At 40.4% G+C, this 21,920-nt stretch overlaps 1 protein-coding gene across 1 annotated transcript in view; it reads right to left on the bottom strand.

Moving 5' to 3' along the window:
* LOC119728943 overlaps nucleotides 1-21,920 on the bottom strand; it is a 288,712-nt gene that overhangs the window by 227,672 nt on the left and 39,120 nt on the right. Inside the window, exons 6-7 of the mRNA XM_038201391.1 lie at nucleotides 1,805-2,081; nucleotides 701-942 (exon numbers count right to left, since the gene is read on the bottom strand). Coding sequence (XP_038057319.1) covers nucleotides 701-942; nucleotides 1,805-2,081 — 519 coding nt within the window. The remainder of the gene's footprint in view (nucleotides 1-700; nucleotides 943-1,804; nucleotides 2,082-21,920) is intronic.

Below are 21,920 nucleotides of genomic sequence, written 5' to 3'. Positions count from 1 at the left end.
GGGGGGGGGTTAAAAACGGAGTTGCTGTTAGATTCTGAAAAAAGGAATGAAATCTGTGTACATAATTGTTATTATATGTAAAGTTATAAATTGGTCGATTGGGATTTTGGCGATATGACTTGTGATTTGACTGTTGATTGAATCTTAAGATTTGACTTTTATATTGAATTGACTCGTGGTCAATTGGTGATTTGACTCACGATTTGACTCACAATTGGATTTGCGATTTCTCTCTGGATATTGACTCATGACTTAACTCGCAATTTGACTCACCATTTGACTCACATCTTGACTCGGGATTTTGACTTGCTATTTGAATGTAAGTTGACTCGCGATTTGACTCAAAATATGACTTGCAATTTGACCCCACTTTGTTTTCCAATTTCACTTGCCATTTTGACTATCATTTGACTCGCAATTTGACCCGCGATTATACTTGTAAATTGACTTCATAAAAATTGTAAAAGACTTGTGTTTTGAATTTTGATAGACTTGTCATTTGACTTGTGATACGACTTGTGAGTGACTTGTACTTTGACTTGTTACTGACTTGTGATTGACTTGTGATTTGACTTGTGATTGACTTGTGATCTGACTTGTGATTTGACTTCTGCTTGTTCAACTTCTTTTTCTCTTTACTACTTGCTTCTTCACATCTATAAGTTCCCACAACACTGATCCCCAAAACCAAAAAACTTACATTGGTGACACTAGCGGAAGATGGGGCGCTGGAGACAGTGTGGCTGCTAGAGGGCTGGACAAGCATCTCTTGGACATGTGAGGACGAGGCGGCAGTTGAGGGACCAGTCTGCCGGGACGTCTTCAGTGTGGTGGTTATGGACGATGTCTTGGTTGGCTTTGGGGGGACCGTGGGGAAGACATCGTACATGGAGGAGACATAGGTCATGATGGAACGCTCATCGGGCTCGGGGACATCCACATCTAAGGGAAAAAGTGACAGAATCCAAAAAGTTTGATGGACTGACTTCAAATAGGTAACAGGGACAAACACTGTTCTTGTTTTAGATTATACATTATTTCAATGCTGCTTTGAACAATTTAACAACAGTCTCCAACAGACTAGAAACTCCAAGGTGCTTCTATGCAATGGTGGGGTAGGGGAAGGGGCAGGGGTAGGGGAAGGGGCAGGGATATGGGTAGGGCTAGGGCTAGGGATAGGGTTTGGGGTAGGTGTAGGAGGGTTGAAGCCACCTCCGGACGCCAACAGACTAATACATCTCTCCATGATTCTTCTTGGCGGGAGAAGAGGTTGGGGTTAGGACTAGGGGTTGGGGTAGCTACAATCCTGGCCAAATCTCGCTGGGCCCCCAACCCCCCGGCCCCCGTTCAATGTTGTCTCTCATTGCGCGATGTGTGCTCCATCAGCTGGAGAGAACAACATTGACCGGGGGAGTGGGGGAGTGGGTGACCGTGGCAGGCTCAGGAAGAGTCCCAACCATTTTGGCCGGGATTGTAGGGGTTGGGGTAGGAGTGATGAAGACTCACCTTCTGGCTTCAACAGACTAGTATATCACTCCACGATTCTTCTTGGTGGGAGAAGAGGTTGGGGTTAGCGGGTTCAGGGGATTAAAGATTCACCTTCTGGTTCTAACAGACTAGTAACTCCAAGGTGCTTCTAAACAATGGTGGGGAGGGGTAGGGGAAGTGAAGGGGAGGGGTTGGGTAGGTGGGTTGAAGACTCACCTTCTGGTTCCAACAGTCTAGTAGCTCCTAGGTGCTTCTAAGCAATGGTGGGAGGGGTAGGGGGAGTGGAGGGTATGGGATAGGTGGGTTGAAGACTCACCTTCTGGTTCCAACAGACTAGTTACTCCAAGGTGCTTCTCAGCAGTGGTGAAAGCATTGCGCAGGTTCTTCTTGTGCTCTGAGGGCCGCAGGTTGTTGAAGTCCACCAGGTCGGGCCGGTTGCGGTAGATGATGGCGTTGAAGGCCAGGCCATCCCGCCAGCTACGACCAAAGTCGGTGATGCGGACGCCCGGCACGCTGTCTGTGGTCTGCTTGGCCCAGTGGAGGAGGGCCTCCTTGGGCTGCAGGTGCTGGCCCTCGATCTTGATATCCGAGATCTGAGAATTAAAACAAATTCAAAAATGTTTTGATTTACACGCCTTTTTTTTTATGACCTGGGATCATGTGCGAGGATCCGAGGACTGGAGAAAGGACTGGAGAAGATGCTTGGAATGTTGCTGGTGCTGTGTCAAGCTTGTGCTCAGGATTACAAAATTCACTCTCTTTTTTTGGCAGTTTTAGAAAGAACGACTACTGCACCCCCTGCAGACAAGCTACATCATCAACTGATCGAGGAGCATTTATCAAGAGGAAAGGAAGATTGAAGCAATCATCAAGAGCAGGATTCGAACCCCCAACCTCTGGAACATCGTACCAGTGCTGGACTTTTCATTCCTGTGTTGGCATTCCTCATTATTATCAACAGTGCAGCTTCTTGAGTCCTTGGTTCAGAATCTGTAACCTTGGTAATTTTACATGAATGCCCATTGTCAGCTGGAAAGTTGCTTCAAGATTTCCCAAAGCTTACTAGTGGGGCGCTGTGGTCCAATGGTTACGGTGGTCAATTACTCATATGTGAGGTGGTACGTGGGCTCAAACCCTGATGGGGAACATGGTACTTGTGTTCTTGGGCAACACTCTTTACTACAATTGCCTCTCTCCATCCAGGAGTATTAATGGGTACCTGTGTCCGTGAAGGTAGAGACCAAATCGCGCTGATCCTGAGCTGCTGCAGAAAAACGGTCTCATTCACGATCAACAGGGATAATAATTGTAAAGCGCTTTGAAACCTTTGGTATTTACCGCTGTAACACCACATTATTAATATTGCCCAGAAACATTTACATGAACGGTAACTTAAGTGCGACATGTACAACAGAGACTGATGAACACTGTATCAGACATTAACATTCATTGTACCTCCACAGGTTGTCTACAAAGTTGTAAACTACTGAAGGAGTCAGGTCTGTTTGAGTTGCATTTCATGTGATACTACGGGAATTATGGGTGGGGTGATAAACTTTGAAACTTATTTTTATCTGCTACGGTAGAAAGTTAATTGGTTTCGGATATTTTTTGTTTTTCTGAGTGCAATATCCCATGGGCATTGATAATTTAACATTAAAAATGGCTTCCATATTTCAGGACAATGCAATTTCTAAAACGCAGTACAAATGTACATTCTTGTAATGTATAGGACCTGAGCCACATTAACCACAAAAAAAGATAGGAAAGCTGTAAAGCTCAAGTTTTCAAAACGGTGCTTAGAGTCCTTCACAACTACAAATTGCTCTGGGCTAAAGGTCCTTAAACAAACAATAGTCTAGACTGAGCAGTTATTGACCCCATTCAGGGGCCCAGGGGTGCAACATTGCATGTGAATGGTGGACTGATTGTGTAAATAACGAAAACTGGTACCCTGCAACACTGGTAACCTGCAGCATGGATACCCTGGACACATTACTTAGTTTAAGGCCGCACCCTGCCGTGCCAAGGTTCACATGAGCAGAAAAAAAAATCTTGATTCATGACCATGGTAACTTTTCAGTATGTGCAAACAAAAAGCAGAAATAATGGCGTTTCGGATCCGGTGATGTATTGACACACGAACTGCGATTTTTTGGCGGGAAGTGGGATGTGTAAATACTTCTTGCCCAAAGTGCACATATGCATTTTTTCTCCACATTTTTACATTTTGAGCTTAAAGGGAATATACAACATTTGCAAACATCGAAAAATAAAACTACCAAGTTTTTGCGAAATACCTTAATAGGATGTTGGTAAATGACAGTTTAAAGCATCCTGTAAAATTATGGCACCTGGTATACTGTCATTTTCAAGAAAAGTGGTATTTTTGTATCAATTTTCCAACGCTGATCGGCCGATCAGCGTTGGAAACATCTGGCTTTTTTTTCAAATACTGGACCCAATTGACCATTGCACTTGTTTTCAATCGATTACAAACCTATGAACGGGTATGAGCCAGCTAGACTGGTTCCCTGACCTTACAATTCCCCAATGTATGTAAACTGCTCTGTTTCTTCTTATATGGAGTCAGGGAACCAGACTACAGGAAAATGATCGTTTTTCTTTGTTTTCATAGCATTTTCGAACCCAAAACCTCCAAAAAGTCAGTGTAACTATATTTGCTTTATATTTCCAACCCCCCAATTCCATCCATTTCTGAAAATTACAGCAAAAGCAAATGATGTATATTCCCTTTAAAGTCAGGATGCCTGCTTCAAATTGGAATTTCGGCATGGCACTTCTACACTAACGAAACTGCTGCATTTCAAGTTGCCGGTACATGTATGAAACAAAAAGGAAAGTAAATTTTTTATTTCACAAAGCACCAAATTATTTTGTTCATCCACCAAAAATCCAAATAGCGTTAAGTCCAAGTTAGACTAATCGTTTTAATAACTACATGTAGTTATTAAAACCCATTTTGTGAAGTGCTGTGGCCTTGTGGTTAAGGGCATTGGATTCGTGGTCTGTGGGTAAAGCTGTAGGTTGTGGGTTCAAGTCCAGCCCCAGGTCATGGTGCATGTGCCCTTGGCCAAGGCACTCTGTCACTCATTGCTTCTCTACCCAGGAGTAAATGGGTACCTGTGAGGGCAGAGGTGGTTATGGTGATTGAATTAGCTTCGAGCTGTATACTCCCCAGGGAGCTGAGATGGTGTTTGGAATGTTTCATGGGCCCAATGAGCAGGGGTAATAATGATGAAGTGCCTTGAGCACCAGTCCTGGTGGTGGATACATGCGCTTTAAAAATACCCATTATTATTATTAATAAAAAATGCAGGGCACCATTCAGAAGCTAGAAGCTTGGTGCACCATATCACCAGGCCACATTATACCTCTCGAAATGTACAATGTACATGTTGGTCCTAAATGCTCAGTTCCTTATTTATGCGGCATTCTGGCAAAATGAAATGGCACTGGGCATAAGTCGTAGTGGAGAAATATACAAAAAAAGCGAATGGGGGCAGCTTTTGTCAGATTTTCTGATTTATTGATATTTATAATCTTTGTTATTTCTACTACACATGTTAAAGAAATATTATAAAAATTGTGGAATAAAAGTGGTTTTGGGTTTTTTTAAGAAAAAAACAATTGGCATCTTTCATTTTCACAAAACTCAAACCTTTAAAGGCCTTTTTCTCGATATTGTTCTTTATTGACATGTCGATAAATGCGAACATTAAACAGAAATAGCTTGTCAATGGAATGTCCGATTGAAGTGCAACAAACAGTATTGTAAGGAGAATTTTATTCTCTTTCCTTATTCTAACAAGCCCTCATTTCAACCTCTGCCCAGTTATGTCTCATTTTTTTGTACGACTTTTATACCATTCAGTTTCATATGAATACCGGTAGGTGAGAAACACTAACGTCCTTCATCAAAATAAATTCAAAAACAAAGACGATTACACTGGTACATGTATATTTTTCAATTTCTATCTTTTTCAAACAAATGAATTGTCTGGACTGGGATTCGAACCTTCAAACTCCAAAGTACAAGACGGACACTCTACCAATGCAGCTATGCAACCCAAGGCTAGTCGTCCCTCGAAAGTCAATGTCTTTGTTGATCATGCCAACTTTAATTCTCTTTCCTAATTTCAACAAGCCCTCATTTCGACCTCTGCCCAGTTCTGTCTCATATTGCCAGAACACCTCAGATTTATGCATCTATGCTACAGACAGCATTTCAGCGCGGCAAGTCCTGCTCCCAGGAAACATTTACAGATTAGTAGGCGATTACGGACCAGGATCAGACACTGGCCAAGAACTGCAACCACAGGTGCCCAGTTGTCTAAACATTGTCGGGGGAAATTCCTCTGATGAGATCATATCGTTAGGGATGGACAGGGTCAGTGATGAACAGGTAAAAAAGAAAAAACCTGCATATGACTCATGCATTACGCTCACTCAGTGAAATTTGTTTTGTGTCGTCTTCAAAACTGCAGAATGCAGTTACATGTGTATGTAATTATTAACACTCTACAAACTGTTTAACACTCTACAAACTATGTAGTCACTATGAACAGCAAAAAGAACAAATCCTTTCAAAAAATATGTAATGTCCGTGACAGAGCCAATTACATGTAACCATGAGAGATGATTCAGAGAGAAATTCAGAGAGATGATCCAAAACTCCTAGTCTGTAATCTCCTTGACCATTACTAGATGATGGATGTACAGTATCAGATTTGAAAAATAAAATACATTTTCAGGTTTATTCAATGAGCTCCTAAAGTACAAAATAAAATTGACAGATTTGTTATGTCCGTTATGCTGGAATTGCTGAGATCCAACAGTATATTTGTGGCAACAGATTATTTAGAGGCTACTGTTTCTCTTCATCTTTTGATCCAAAATTTGGCAGAATTTTGTTTTTTGGGGGGTGGAATGCCCCATGTGTCCCTTCCATTTCCACTACCTATTCGTTTCCCAGATTTCACACATGGAATATTGGTGCGACCTTACGACCTGCACATGCATTTCAGCTGGAATCATTTCAGAACAACTTGATGGAGTTTGACTTGTGAAGGTCAGCAATCACTTGACTGAAAGATATCAGAGAAAATTGATATATGTACTCATTGGTAACATAACCTGCTGACGAATTATTTCCCTAATTAGATTCCGTGTATTATTACAAAGGGGAAAAAAATCAGATGGCTTTTTCAGGTGATGTACAGCTAGCCAGGGAAGGTATTTGGGGCAATGAGAATTTCGGATTGTAACCCAACCATTCAAAATCTATGCGTCCAGTGGGGAAATTCTTTTAAATTTTGTTTGCTTTTCGTGCATTTTGTTCGTTGCCCATAATAACACCACTCAAAATCCAAAACAAAAGAATTGTCAAAACCTAAATTGTTGAAGTTTCAGCTCAGTGGATATTAAACATTTCGAGATAACACTGAAAAACCATTCACACATTTTGATGGCAAAACACAATCTTTATTCCCAAAATCATCAATTGAATGATCGTTGGAAATCACCTACATTTCTTGATTTATTCTAAATGACAGCAAACCAGATGGATTAATTTCACGGGGTGTTTAGTACCAATACGATCTTTCATTAATCCAAGTTAGCCTTTTGATAATAATTCAGCAAGTTACTTTTGGGTTAAATGCAAATGATCTTATATGCCTTTCAAAATTACAAAACTCAAATTCGTGCCAAAGAAATTCATGAACAGCAAGCTCCTTCCTAATCTTTAAAACTTAAAAATCCATTTTCTTAATTTTAGCCAAACTATTTGCCAGACAACTGCTCTTAACCACCCCACTCCTTCAGTTATGCAAATAGCAACAGGCATTTCCATACATCAAATGCACTCTACGCATTAGCCTACACGTTGACATTCAATTTCAAGGAATTTTGAGTGCCCTCGATACGAGAGAGTGTAACGCAACAAAAAAAAGCATCTCCAGATATGCACAGGGGAATACACATATTGCTTTGCAATGCAGATTATCTGGGCACCTGTGGGGGGATAATGCGCATTCACGTGAACTAGACCTTTCCGTGCGTGTCTTCATATGACACATCACGCGTTATTGCCTGGGCCAGACATATTACGCTCATGAATTACGAAAAGCCCTTCTTTATCGCCAATTTCTAGATGGAGAACACATTCATTTTATTTATCGCTACTTTGAAAGGATGGCATTAAGTGTACAGAAATATTTTATCTATTTGATGGTGCTTATAAATTTGTCTAATGGGAAACATACTACATGTAAAAATATTCAAAGAGTGCAGAATTATTTTATTTATTTGATGGTGCTTATAAATTCGTCTAATGGGAAACATACTCAAAATATTCAAAGATCTAAAAAAAAAAATGTGATCAATCCTTCGGTACTTACATGTACTGGGGATCATTGTTGCCAAAAAATTGTGAGCTTCATTATTGGCAATGTGCACTCTAATGCTGTGACGTCATCAAACCGGAAATCGGGTGTCATTAATACGTACACAATTAAGTTTGTGTTATTTTTATATTTCCACAAGTTCTTTGCACTTTTTCTTGCATTATAAGCTGTCTCAACTAAATCAATATTCATTATGCACATTTTAACTAATGACGTCGTCTGACCAGAAGTAGCGTGTAAACAGAATGTGGTTTGAAATCTATTGATCCCTAAAGGATGAACTTGTTCAAATTAATGAAGGCTTTAACGGAAAAGAAGTACTTTCCTGGTTTTTTTGGCTAAAACATGTTTACAACTGAGGTAGTCAATGTCAAATAAAATAGACAGCGCCCCATCGCCCTGCATTTGTGACAAAGACAAACACAAACCTCTAGTTTTCATATCTTTCTTCCACTTTTTCTGCGATCAGGATTTGATTCCTGATCTGATAAAAAAAAACAATTTGGGGCCCAACATTTGTTAATTTTTACCTTTTTAAAAAAGATGGAAAAGTGCCTCCTTGATCATGTACGAGTACTGTACATGACCCATGATAAGCTTTTTAAAGAAAAATCTTAAAATACACCTTTTTTTGTACCGGTAGGTACAGAAATCGTTATGGTACAATCTCAAAGTTCCAAGGGATTTCTTAAAAATCCTGAAATCGGAAAAAAATCCCAACAAAACTCACTCCCGATGATGACTGTATTGAACCATTTCTGTCCCAACCCCTTGAAACAAATAGCAAAAAAGTTTCAGGTATTAAGATCTGAAACTTCAGGGGGAAAAAATATTCCATATTTCAATGTTATTCATTCTAGTCTAGTCCCTTTAAGAGCCCTTCACCTCTGTGTTTACAGTACGCCAGACACTACTATTTACTCAACACACTGCAATGGTATGACAGGCAGCTATCATCAATGGAACCAGCCAGCGTCAGTCAACACCAACATATATTATTTGGTCAATTGACTGGCCGGCCAAATATTATTTTGGATAGGATTTCGCTCATTGGCATGCAAAGCACAGAATAACAAAAACTTAAATACATGTATATAGATTCTTCATCTGACTTGTGATTTTTGGTTTGTTTGAATGAATAATTGCATCAGTATACATATGCAGAAGGCCTCAAGGAATTCCAACTATGCTTCAAAAACAGGGACATTATAGTCTAGTGAGTAATCTGAATGAATTAATAATTGTCATGTGCATTAATTAAATAAAACAGAACACTGAGGCAAGCACATTTTTTTACGATTTATATATTTCAGTTTCATATGCATCATAGGAAACAAATGCTACCGTCTTATCAAAATACATTACAAATTCCAACTGCATTCGCTAAATTCAAAACAACGACTTTGGTACCGGTACATGTATATATATGTATGCTTTTCAATTTGTATCTTTTCTCTAGAACAAAGAAATTGTCTGGACCTGGATTCAAACCCGCAAGCTCCAAAGTACAAGGACACTTTTACCAATGCAGCTATGCAACCCTAGGTTAGCAGCACATCAAAAGTCCGTTCTTCGTTGATCATGCCATCAATTTTTCGACAAAATTTGTCGGAGATTAAACCAAATTTTGAGAAAATGTCTACAAGTGATCCAAAGATTGCATCAGCAATTCCATCCAGTGTTTTTATGAAAGAAAGTGTAATGTCCGTGACAGAGCCAATTAACCTGGATATCTAATTAACGATTCAGAGAACTCCTATTCTGTAATCCCTTGGCGATTACTAGATGATGAAGGTATAAGATTTGAAAAAAAATATTTTCAGGTTTTTTTACTGAGGTTTAAAAACTTCTGTCAGGACATTATAGATGTACATGTACATAATGCTGGAGTTGCCCACATTTAAAAAAATACAACAGCAGCAATTTTTTTATTTTTTTTTTAGTGGCATTTTCTTCCTCCAAGTTTCTTTCAACCCTGGTTCACTTTTTTTCTCACCGGGTCAAGAAGACAGTCCCTTTAAACACCACACCGTTCCCTTCACACTGTTTATCCTATCCAGCTGATTGTATTGACTAAACGATGTCCATTACAATGACAACAGCTCTTCACTGGAGGAGATGCAATTGACCAGACAGTTAATATACAACAATCCATCAATCAATTTTGTTTTATTCCTTTGGCCACAATCACATTAAAGGGGCACTCTTGCCTTCAACATTTACTTAGGGCCTACTTGATTTAAAGGGACAGAGACATTGATGAAATATGTAAAGTATTGAAATATGTAAAAGATGAAAAGTAATTTCCCTTACTCTTTAGGTAAGTGGCATTTCGTCACAGTTTTCACGTAGAGACAAATTTAGTGTACACTGAGGGAAGAGGGAATTTGTCTCTTCGTAGAAAACTGCGAGTGACGATTCGTAAAAAGCTTTTGTAACAAGTAAGTTTGCATCGCTGTAAACGCCGTTACTTGAAGCATTCATTTCAAATTTGGAATTTGGGAGAGGTTTCGGGAGGATGCGTGTGTTGGGGAAATTAGGAGTGTAAGGGAAAATGGTCTTGATGTTTCTATAGTCTAAATCCTCTTCCCCCACCCCCCCCCCCCCAATAAAAGGGTGAACTTTAGAAAATTAAAAAACAAGTTTTTCCTTCTTTTTTTTGTGAATGACGATTTCACAAGAATCTTCATTAAATATAATGAAATAAAACTAAAAATAATGACCTGGGCAGCTTTCCAAGAATCTTATTGAAATGAAATGACATAATGATGAGAACCTTAGCAGTTCTAACGGCATGATCCTTAAATTTGTTGCCTAGAACTTTTGCCACCAAATTTACCAACTACGGTAGGAATGAAATTGATGTTTCACATATACCTATATGGTCTGACAGAAAGGTTTTTGCTGTTATTTTTCCTACCTCAAAATCTGCACTGTCTTGGTCTGGAATTTTCGAATATTGCACGTATCCCCCCGGCGAGAGGCTACCCCGTTTGGATCCATTCTTGGGCTTCTTTTTGGCACCCGAACCGTCCAGTTTCTTCCTGAAGAATTTGGGTCGGCGGAACCTCGACTTTTTGGTCTTCTTCTCCGTTGGTTCTTCGGGGGTCTGTTTCCGGGCCCGGAGGGGCGGGTCCCGGTAGAAGGGCTGGGAGAGGGAGGACGGAATGTCATCCTTTGAGTCTCCCAAACCGCAGCAGCCGCAGCAGTTCAGCTTGCTGGCTTTGCCGCCCATGGCGACGGCGAGTTGCTCGTGTCGGCTCTAAAACGCCGAATAACAATGATCTACCCAATATTTCCAAAAACCCTCATCATTTTAAGACATGCTTCCCGGTCATGAACACCTTCTCATGTAGACGCAGAGTTAAGTACGCTGGCACTGAAAACTTTGCAAGTGTACCTTTAATCATGAAGATTTCAAAACCAGATGGCAGCGTGCACATGTGCAATCCTGCTCAGATCGCAAAGGGATTTAAATACGCATAGATAGGGACAAGAACGGAGCTGTCAGATGCTTCAGTACTGAACGACATGTGATTGAAGTCGCATCTTGCTGTAATTGGGCGGGCTCATTGTTAGTAATTCCCAGTTGGGGCTTCCTGAAATGCTTTACTCTTTGTTACGCCGGCTGCTTCTGTTTTGATGGACACAGATGGGGTCAACAAAAGCAGCGCATCCGATGCTTCATTCTTCAAAATGGGCTGGAGGCCAATTCCCGTGTCGGCTTCTCAAGTCATCAACAAGGAACCACGGATTTTACCAACTGTATACAGAGATCTCTACAGAAGCATCACAGGATGGAATGCTGGAGACGAGACATATGTTCTCATCATAACATGTGATGACCATCCGAAGATATAAAGTTTGAGGGTTTGTTTGTAGTCTCCACGATCCTAGACTAATCAATGGCCTGATTACGATTCGCCCAGTGATGTCATCGTCGGAGGCAACGCTCCCATCGGACGATGTACGTCTAGAGGGAGACAGTCATTCATCAGAAGCAGACAGAAAAGATATCCAACGTGGCAAGTCTTCAGCCGGTTTCACGGTAGAACAAAAAAAATCATGTGGATACATCAATGCTTATCCTAATTTTTTTCCAATTTCTCTTGGCTGACAGAACATCCAGCAAACTCCAAAATTATTCAGGATGATTTGTGATAAGAGATGTCCTCAGGTTTTTATCTCCATCATGAATTCTCCTCGCCGCATCATCCATGTTCAACGCGTGGCGGCTGCCATCTTAAGCAATGACTCAGTCACCACTCCACATCATGCCACGCTACTTTTTTATTTCTCCCTGCTCCAGACGCACGAGGCCCCTTTCTCCTAATCATGATCATAATTTATGCCCCCCTGAATATTTTTTGTTTAATACCGGACGTACGGCGGGAGCCCCCACGCTGGTTGGGTATGTAGGCCGGGCATCCCCCCTCAGGTAATCACTCATTCACGGGCCAGCCAACATATTCACGGACCTGACCGACACGGTGTCTGTATTACAATACAGAGATTAGCCGTAATTTCCCCGGCCATACAATAACACATTTATTAATTCACTCTGAATTTTACTACACTGCTTCTGTGCGGGCCTATTACTTACGGTTAATTAGGTATGTGGGTGAATAAGGAATGGTGCGAATTATCAATAATCAATAAGCTTTGATTCATTTATCAGACAAAGCCCAGACGTGCAATATCCAACACAGGAATTCTATAGAGTAATCATACACTAATTTCCAAGAAAACATTGACCAACAATGAAATAAATTGCAATTTTCGGGTGCTACTCCCGGCAATTCAGAAGTTTTTATTTCTAACCATACCAGTAAACGTGGCAAAATTTTGAAAAATCCTTAATTTCCTCTTTAATTAATTATAACGTTTTATTTATTTATAAAAATAAAGCCTTTTCGAAAGCTGCTTACAACTGTTTTTGTTAATTTGTTCGATTTTTTTTGGGGGGGGTTGGGAATTAAACAACCTACATGTACGAGGTACATGTACTTGTCCAGTTTTTCCACAATTAATTTGGCAAATTTAGAGGATTGTAATTAATGTTCATGTTTTCCTAACACATTTTCAAGGTTGGATGCTTTGATGAAATCAATTTGAAATTTAATTTTAAAAGCACAAATTTCTTCATCCCAATCAGGGTTATTTTTTATTTTTGGCCTGATTTTTTTACCAAGATTGCTCAAAATTCTAAACAACTACAGTTTTCCAGTGAATTGGAAGCCTGGCAAAACACAAGAATTTTCCGCGCCCCTGAAAGATGTTTATCCTGACACGTATTGGAAGGGGTAGATCCCTCGAGTGCTGAATGCAGCTCGCAGCGTGATGACGTATTCAACCACAGAGTGTGACATCCCCACTCGTTTTAGCTATCGCTGGGCCAGGTCACGTGGCCAAGACCCCGAACCCCCAACGGTGGCGCAAAGCAGGTGACAGTTTTATAATTGCATGGTGGGGTGACTCCGCATAAACCCAAACCGTGTCCTCATCAACATCTTGTGAAATTTTATTAAAGAGCAGCTGGTGGATACGGCCATATACACCGTAAGTCATCACAGTAGTTTGGAATGAGGTAGAATGTTGATTGAGGCATCGTTCAACACATTCAAAATGACGATACATGGGTCATTCTATCACGTACGGAACATGCAAGGTCCAAAGTGTGACATTCGTAATTTGCCATTCAAGTGTCAAAAAAAATAACTTCTAACAAATTTTTTTAAGAGGTCATTTGCTATTCATAATCAGGGGATGACTGCATTAAGGAGTGCATCGGTATTAAAACAAATCACAGATGTCAGATGTACATATAATAGAATTAGGGAAAAAGTGGACCCAAACTTTACAAAATGACCTATCGGTCTTTTACATAGTGTACATGTATACTGGATTGCAAATGGTAGTAGATACCTGAGCTGCAACCCTAACCTTCCCAACTCCATCAAAATCTATCCCCCATTTGAGGGGATTTTGGTAGGCAAGCCATGAGTACCAAGTCCATCAAAATCCACCTATAGCACTGGTGGATTTGTGGTGGATTTCAGTGGATTTGGTCCTGAAGCATTATGCAAGGCAGAGTCAGATGGATTTTGGCGGACTTGGTCCTGTAATTAGTGAACCTCAGTAGGGAGTTAGCAGTAAGGGTAGGAATAAGTACTGGCGACAGCCATACACCACTGCACAACTGATGCAGGGTAACTGTACGAGCAGAGAAGACTACTGGTATAATGTACATAATCAATCACTGGGCGGCGAGTTGCAGGTCGTTACCCTTTAATAACTCACTTCAACAGAACATTTTTATTAATCAAAGTATATTGTAATGTGTGCTGTGCTTGCTACAATCTTTGCTGCGATTGGTCAAGTAAACATAGTAAACTGCACAATTGAAACTATTTTGCATCTTTATAATTTCTATTGACAGAGTAATGTCTTTCTATCAATTGAGGGCCCTGAAAGTTCCACCTTCAGCTTAAAGTTTGAAACAGGAAAGGCACAATGCTAAGAGAAAAAAAGTTTCACTACACACAAATTTTGAAGTAACATACCACATGTATGTTTGTCACATTTATCACTCTGATACAAAGCGAACAATGACCTTTGATGCAAACATTAGATACCGATACAACCTCAAAGAGTTCGTCACAATCAAAAGTACATTTTGCCAAAGTTGAAATATACACAAAGTAAACCATTACAGATGAAGTTGTTCACTATTAAATGGAACTCATTTTCAACACACAAAATGCACCTACCATGCCAACGCCACCTTCTCTATACGTCCAACACTGAGCCCAGTCCATTTTTCAAAGACTTGCACCGAGCAAGAAAAAAAATATTCCACTCCGATACCAGCTAATCGTGGGGACCAAAAAAAAATACTCCCAAACAACACCAACAGACTTGCAACTCAATGCTAACTCCTATGTAAACCAAGATCCAATGTCATCCTGCTGCACGGGCACCATAAATATGACCTCCCGAATTCACATGAGTTGGGGCATCCGAAACCATCCGACGCTGGCTCCGGTTTCGCTGAACTCTGTCAGGCCGATGCTATCGCTTAGCAACAACTCTTTGTCTCAGCAGACTCGGAGTTCGTTCTCTTCAACTTTAAGCCAGCAACAGCTGTATCCAATGCATGCATGGTGCAAAATGTCAAAGGGCTTTTAAAACGCAGTCGACTGGTGCTATTCCAACTTTTCTTTAAGATTAGCAGAGATTTTATTTTTTTTGCGGGGGAGCAATAGAGCAATTTGGAAAATCGCTGTCTGCAGAAATTCTGAGCTTAAAAGGTAAGCATATTTCATGAATTTGGGATAAATTTTGGCTTACGTACATGCTAAAATCCAGTATGCGATAACATGGTTAACACAGATTGTTCTGCTTGTGCTGTTAGCACGGAATGGTGATTATAATCGCGGAATTTTGTGGCTAGCACTAGCACAGCCATTAAATTGGACCCGGATTCCATTATTTTGAGCTAAGCAAGTTTACGATTATAGCTCCCGGTTGGGAAGTATGTTTGGAATGAAAGGGGATGGATGGTGAGAGCATGCTAGTACAGGGCCGTTAAACGAAGAGTATGTACTGGACCAACGTCCTGCGCAACACGTACGCCACTCCGTCCGTGGGGAATTGTTGGAGGATCTCGGGCCGAGATCAAGTCGGATGACGGGGAGGGGAGGTAGGGGGTTTGACAGCTGTCATGTTAGGAATTGGCCAGGGTATTCGAGCCCTCCCTAGGGTACCAATGAGTACTGTCCGGGTAGGCGTAGACAAGTTTGTCATGATGTCGACCCTAACGATCCTGAATCCTCAAATTTAAATATGATTTCTCACATACACACCAGGGAGTTAGGGTCGATACAATGGCAAAATATCAAAAATATAATCCTGATCCTGACATTATCGGTGACCAGGCCCCTAGCTGGTTTGAAATGTACTTATTTATACAGGTAAAACATATTTATTCCCATTCATTAACCCTAACTCTCTAGCATGATTTACTAGCATGATTAACCATAAACTAGCATGATTAAACATACCATCCTGGCAAATTCCAACACATACCGGGTAGCCTACCGGTATGGGAAACCGCACACACATATTTCTGACTTTGACTCTGGAGGTGTGCCAACCCAATGGGGTGTGATGGGTTGAGTTCTGTTAGGGTTAATACCTTTCGTCAAAAAGTGAAAACAAGTCATAAAATTCACAAATTATCCAACGATTTTGTTCAACAATTTGAAACACCCCTCTGGCCATTTCTATGGTATGCGCCTCGTGCGCGCAGTGCTAAAAATCTCCGTATAAAATACTAATTGGCGCGTGTGGTGCGTACTGCGAGATGTGGCACAGATAGCAGCCGTATTTTAACGGCCGTTCAAAACCACCCACGTGACGGGCTCTCAATCAATCTTTGGTAAACTGTCTCAGGGATTTATGAATTCATAAAAAAAGCCCAAGCCAACTATCCAAAGTTTTTCATGGCTTTCCAAAAAACCTCTTCAACTGTACATGTACATATGTACCTGTACACACCCCTTTTCTGCCCACGCGAATACAGCCAATCCAGTTCCTAATGCCGCTATTGTGTTCCATACAATTTTCCCCAGGTCACTCATAGGCACACCAAAGAGGATTAACTGGGCCCAAACAGGGAGAGAGAATTAAACAGAATAGGTATTGCTGTTGCGGTCATTACAGTCTATCAATTGCAATGGGCCTTTACAAGTGGTTTTTTTTTGTTCTGCTTGCTAAATGAAGTTACAAGGAACCTACCTGTATGGGCCCTGGAAATGGCTAGTCAGAAATCACAAAGCTCCCCTTCAATATAAGGTGGACTTGTGAGGTTTTTATAACCCGACCCAAAGCAATTTAAAAAGAAATCTTACAAAGGGAGAAGGTCCATGTTTTCTTTTTTCAAGTGATTAAATTTTCAATTTTGATTTGAAGTGGAGAAATGAGTTTTATTGAGAAGAAATGACAATGAAGGGGCACAAGCAAAGAAAACACAAGAACAAAAACAGTTTTTACCGGTAGTTGACCTTTTCAAACTTTTTTTTTAAATGGCCTTCAAAATTTCAGCTTGTAATTGTAAAGATTCTGGAGAGAACTTGTGATTGGGTCTGGATAAAAAAAACTGACCAATACTGAAAAAGTACATTGTCACAGGAATAACTATACATTTATTCAAAAGTGTTAAGAGGGCCTGATGTTCCGATCTTAAGAAGATTTTCTTTGAAGGAAATGACTGCCATTTGCCTCTGAAGAAGGTCTTCTTAAGATCGGAATGTAAGGCCGTCTTAAGATTTTTATTGATTTGTATATTTCAGGACAATCCAGTCATTAAGCAGTTTAATTTTATTTCATTTACATTTATTCTTTGAAGAAAAAAAAAACTTTTTAGTTGGAGAAATTTGGAGTTGATCTTGAATCGAGTCGTGACTCCTAAAATGGAATCAGAATCAATTAATGTCACCCAAGGCGTTTTTGAAATCTGCTTTTCAAATTTGGCAACTTTTTAAGTATGGCCTCCTTAGACCTAGTCACATTGCAGTATTAAACATACAAACTGAGTGTAGATTTTATCAGCAACATGTTAACGTCCAAAGTCCATTCCCAGAACTTAAACGTCCTTATTTTTTTCTCTGTCTGCACAAAATTCTTTTCCAGAAGATTTTTGTTGCAACATTATATCCAGAGCAAATATTGACTGAAAGATGAATACGAACCAGTAGGCCTAGCAGTCCCCCCCCCCCTCCCTTCAGCTCTTTAGAATGTAACTACCAGTTTCTCAAAGTTTGCCCAATGACTTAAAGTGCCTGCTTTGGTAGGCAAAGCCCTAATGTTAATAACATTCCTGGAAAGAAAAAAACTTCGAAAGAAAAAAAAAAACTTGGATGAATGCCTACGCTTTGTGATTGACCCACAAATAAAACCAACAGGGTCTTGGGGGAAGGGAAACAAAATTAAAAGAAAGTTTTGTGGCCATGTTAATAACTATTTGTGCTAAATTTTATACTTTTTACCGCATATTTTTCAGCTCTGGCAGGAGCTTCTACTTGTCACTTGGTCGGTCTGTCTGTCTGTCTGTCCCCGAAAAATTGACCAAAAGTATGGTGTTCCTTATGTGCCATCGGCGTCACATTTTTCGGCGTCGCATTTTTAATCTCTGGTTTAAAAGAAATTTTTGTGACCATGTTTATTACAATTTGTGCTAAATTTAATACTTCTGACGGCATATTTTTAAGCTCTGGCAGGGGCTTCGACATGTCACTTGGTGGTCGGTCTGTCTGTCTGTCTGTCCCCGAAAATTGACCAAAAGTATGCACGACTTTCATGTAAGGCTTCTTGCAACACGACCAAAGCTTAATCTGCACTCGCACTTGTTAAAAGCTGACCCACCCAATCAAAACTTGAATGGATGGTTTTCATCAAAAGCTTTGTGAGGTCTACAATGCACCAGTACATGTGATCTCAATGGAAAACGAAAACACAGTCCTTTAAACACACATGTATAGAAATGACATTCATGTAAATTCCATTCTCTTTTTTTATTGAAAAGGGTTCCAGTACTTTCGGTGACACTCTTCAAAACTAGCGATTAGATCTGGCAGGAGGGAACGCCAGAACCGTGGGAAGGCCCGGCATTGGGAGCCAGACCGGATTGTTATTCTTCGGCACCTAGACAAAGGTGTGGATTTAAAGTGCCAGCCAGCCAGGGTGAGGACTAGACATGGGATCAAACTCCGGCTACCCTGCCCTCGCTTCTATTGATCCTAGGAATGAATGTATGAGAAGTGCGTGGTGACACTTCTGTCTGGCAAGTGAAGCGGGCAACATTCCTATGATAACTGCAGTCTGTCACAGGCCAATATGGCCCAACAGGCCAGCATTTATCTCCGGTTTTCCTTGGCATGAAAGGACTGAGAATATTTGTATTCTCCCCTGGATGGGAGGCTGGTCCATCGCGGGTTACTCCCCAGCCTATGCTGGTACCAATTTTTGGGTGGAGAGGGGCAAGTCAGAGTGAAGTAGCTTGCCCTAGAACACTGGCCACCAGCAGGATATGAACCCCTGACCCTCTGATCAGGAGTCACACACTCTAACCACTAGGCCCCACTCCCGTCCCTATTGTTATCGACAAGAAATGGTCAAAGGTAGATTTGTTTTAAAATAAAATACCTTTTTCAAACAAGTCGAAAACCATGTCTAATTCAACCTGCGAGCTCCATCACTGACAACAATTTTTTTTTGGGGGGGGGGGGAAATTTCCCACTATGCGACAACTCCCTCCCTCTTAAAAAAAGCTTTAGAACTCCAAAATGGCTTTTTAATACAAAGAACGTCCTTCCATAAAAAAAGGGGAAAAAAGAACCTTGTTAAAAAAAACACTGTCTGCTCTTTGGTGCTTGATGGGGAAAAACAAAGTTTTGTATACACTTTGCACCGGTCTGTTTCAGCCATGTTGAAAGTTACGCTTCAAGGATAAAGTTAAATCAACTAAAAATCACAATAAATGCAAGTAATTCATGTGAGACTTTTCTTTTATGCAAAATCAAAGAACTGGAGACTGTGGCACATCACAAAGTGCATATGACTGCACACACTGCACGTAACTGTCTATTCCCTTCACCAACAGTTTGGGATCCAAACCAAAAAGTTTACCAAACTTTCAAATCCATAGGTACCTGGTCTAGAAAATCACAGTGTTTCTAAACACTTTTTTGTTAACTTGTTTTTTTTCCTCTCTTCCTTTAGCTTTTCTTGTGGAAAATCCTTTATTTTTTTATTTTCTACAGTTTTTCTTTAATTTTGCTAATTTCAAGAACTTTACTTTTTAAAGAATGTTGGCCTAGGGGCTGGCCCGACTAAAGGCCAGTGTCACTCATGTCAACACTGAGAACTTTGTGTCCGTGAGATTTTTAAGAAGCCCCTACCAGGGCACTCATAGCACAGCCAATTAAGTGCAAGGATATGTAATTCATGCCTTCGGGAACTGACAGCTTGTAGATGCACATGTATGGTACCACAGGTTATACACAATACACTTGGAGGCCAAAAGTGAACATTGTTAACACCACTTAAATGTGGCCTTTTTATGGAGCAACTAAGCGGAGTGTTAGAAGTACAAACCACGGTTGTTTCTCAGTTTGCTGAGATGCTTGGTTGACTTTTTTTCAAGTGAACAATCAGTTCCACAGTCACGTTTCTGTGGGACAGCATCAAGGGCAGACGCATACATGATCAACATTTTCCAAATTTGCTCCAAGGTGCTTAACATTGTTCTGTCGAGCGTGTACATGTACGCCCCCCCCCCCCCCTTTACCTAAAGTTTGTCCCACCCATCCTTTAATGCACCACTTTTACATTTATGACATCTTTGAGTTTTGGGGATTTTTTTGTCCACAGTGTACTAATGGGATGGCATGCATTCACTGTGCATGTAAACATGGGCGTGTTCAGGCATTCAAACCGTGGACGAAAAATGACGGAAAACAAAAGAGAACAATATCGTCCTCAATTCCAATCATATGTCAACAACTGGGATCGTGTACAAAATATTCGGTAGTCCTCCTAAAATCTTCCTAAAAAGTTAGAGTACAACAAAAGAGGGACAATAGGACGTCCACGGTGCACAGGACTGTGTGTATGTGTACATGCATGCTCAATTATTATAAAAATATACCTTGTGAAGTACATTCTGCATATGTGCATGTACATGCAAAGTTTGTTTACTTCTCCCAAAACACAACCATGTACTTTGTATTGGTTCGCAAGAACTTTGCAGTATGCACTGGTCTCATAAAAAAAAATTTAAAAAGGAAAAATATTCAGCGATTGTCAAATCTTCAATAGTTGAAATTCTGACTTTTTACTTTGCATGGCTGAACACACGGGGCTTTATTCCCGTGGTCACGCATGAGGATTTTTATTCTTTGACAGGTCGCTCACGTGTATCTGACACAACCCCCCCCCCCCCAAAAAAAAAAAATTGATGCAATGGGGTATAGCTGTCAGAACCAGTGGGTTCGTGTAGTGCCATATTCACTCATTCATGTCAAACACCATTATCGGGAATGAGTCATCATCCATTACGTGCTAAGGTTCACACCTAACAGCGTTAAAACACTTTATTTTACTACAAAGTTTCCCAAGATTGCAAGCAAACATATTAGGTAAAAACCAAAGATTTTTTAAAAGCCCCTTTGGCCATGAATTTCAGATTGTTCTTCTCCGCCCCAAAAAGGTTGTTTAAATTTAGATTTTACAATTGTCTAATGAAGTGCATATTGGTTAAAAGCCGAGTCAAGTTTAAAACAAATTAGGATCTTTTTGCGATTACCCAAAAAAGACTACCTACTGATTTAATGGCAAAAACCTTACTCAAAGTGAAGACAGGACTGATATCAAATACCCTGTGAAATTATTCCATCTGAAATGGTACCATTAACTGGTAGAAAACTAAAACTGAAGGTGGTTTTAAATAAGGGTGACCGCTGACGAAAGACTGTCCACTTGAGAACACAGTCACTGAACAGACCTGGAAAATCACCCGCCTACTTTTCAGAAAGAAGAGTCTGAACCTGGCAAAAACAAAGTATATACTGCTACATGTATGTTGAGACCGAACAGTCAAGCAAGAAGTAAGACTACCGAAAAAAATCTGCAATGCGATTGTCACACCCCCTTCATGTATCTGACAACGCAAACCAGCCTACAGCCTTCACAATACATGGGAAAGTGTCATTCTTCACACTGCTTGGCACTCCTCAGCGAACACCTACCGGTATCAAAACTCATGCTGTGCTTTTTGAAGTTCCAAATCCAAAGCTTTTCATCGCATAAAAACTGCCTTCTTTCCCTTTAAATTACATCACTCCACTGACCTCAGATCGTTTAGTGACAGTTAGACTGTTTTGAAGAATGAAATTACATGGAGTACCTCGAATATGTGGACACTGAAGCAAGTTTATTGCTACT

This window comes from Patiria miniata, unplaced genomic scaffold (assembly GCF_015706575.1).
Source record: "Patiria miniata isolate m_02_andy unplaced genomic scaffold, ASM1570657v1 HiC_scaffold_20, whole genome shotgun sequence".
In the NCBI taxonomy this organism is placed as follows: Eukaryota; Metazoa; Echinodermata; class Asteroidea; order Valvatida; family Asterinidae; genus Patiria; species Patiria miniata.
This window is presented reverse-complemented; position numbering and strand designations above follow the sequence as displayed.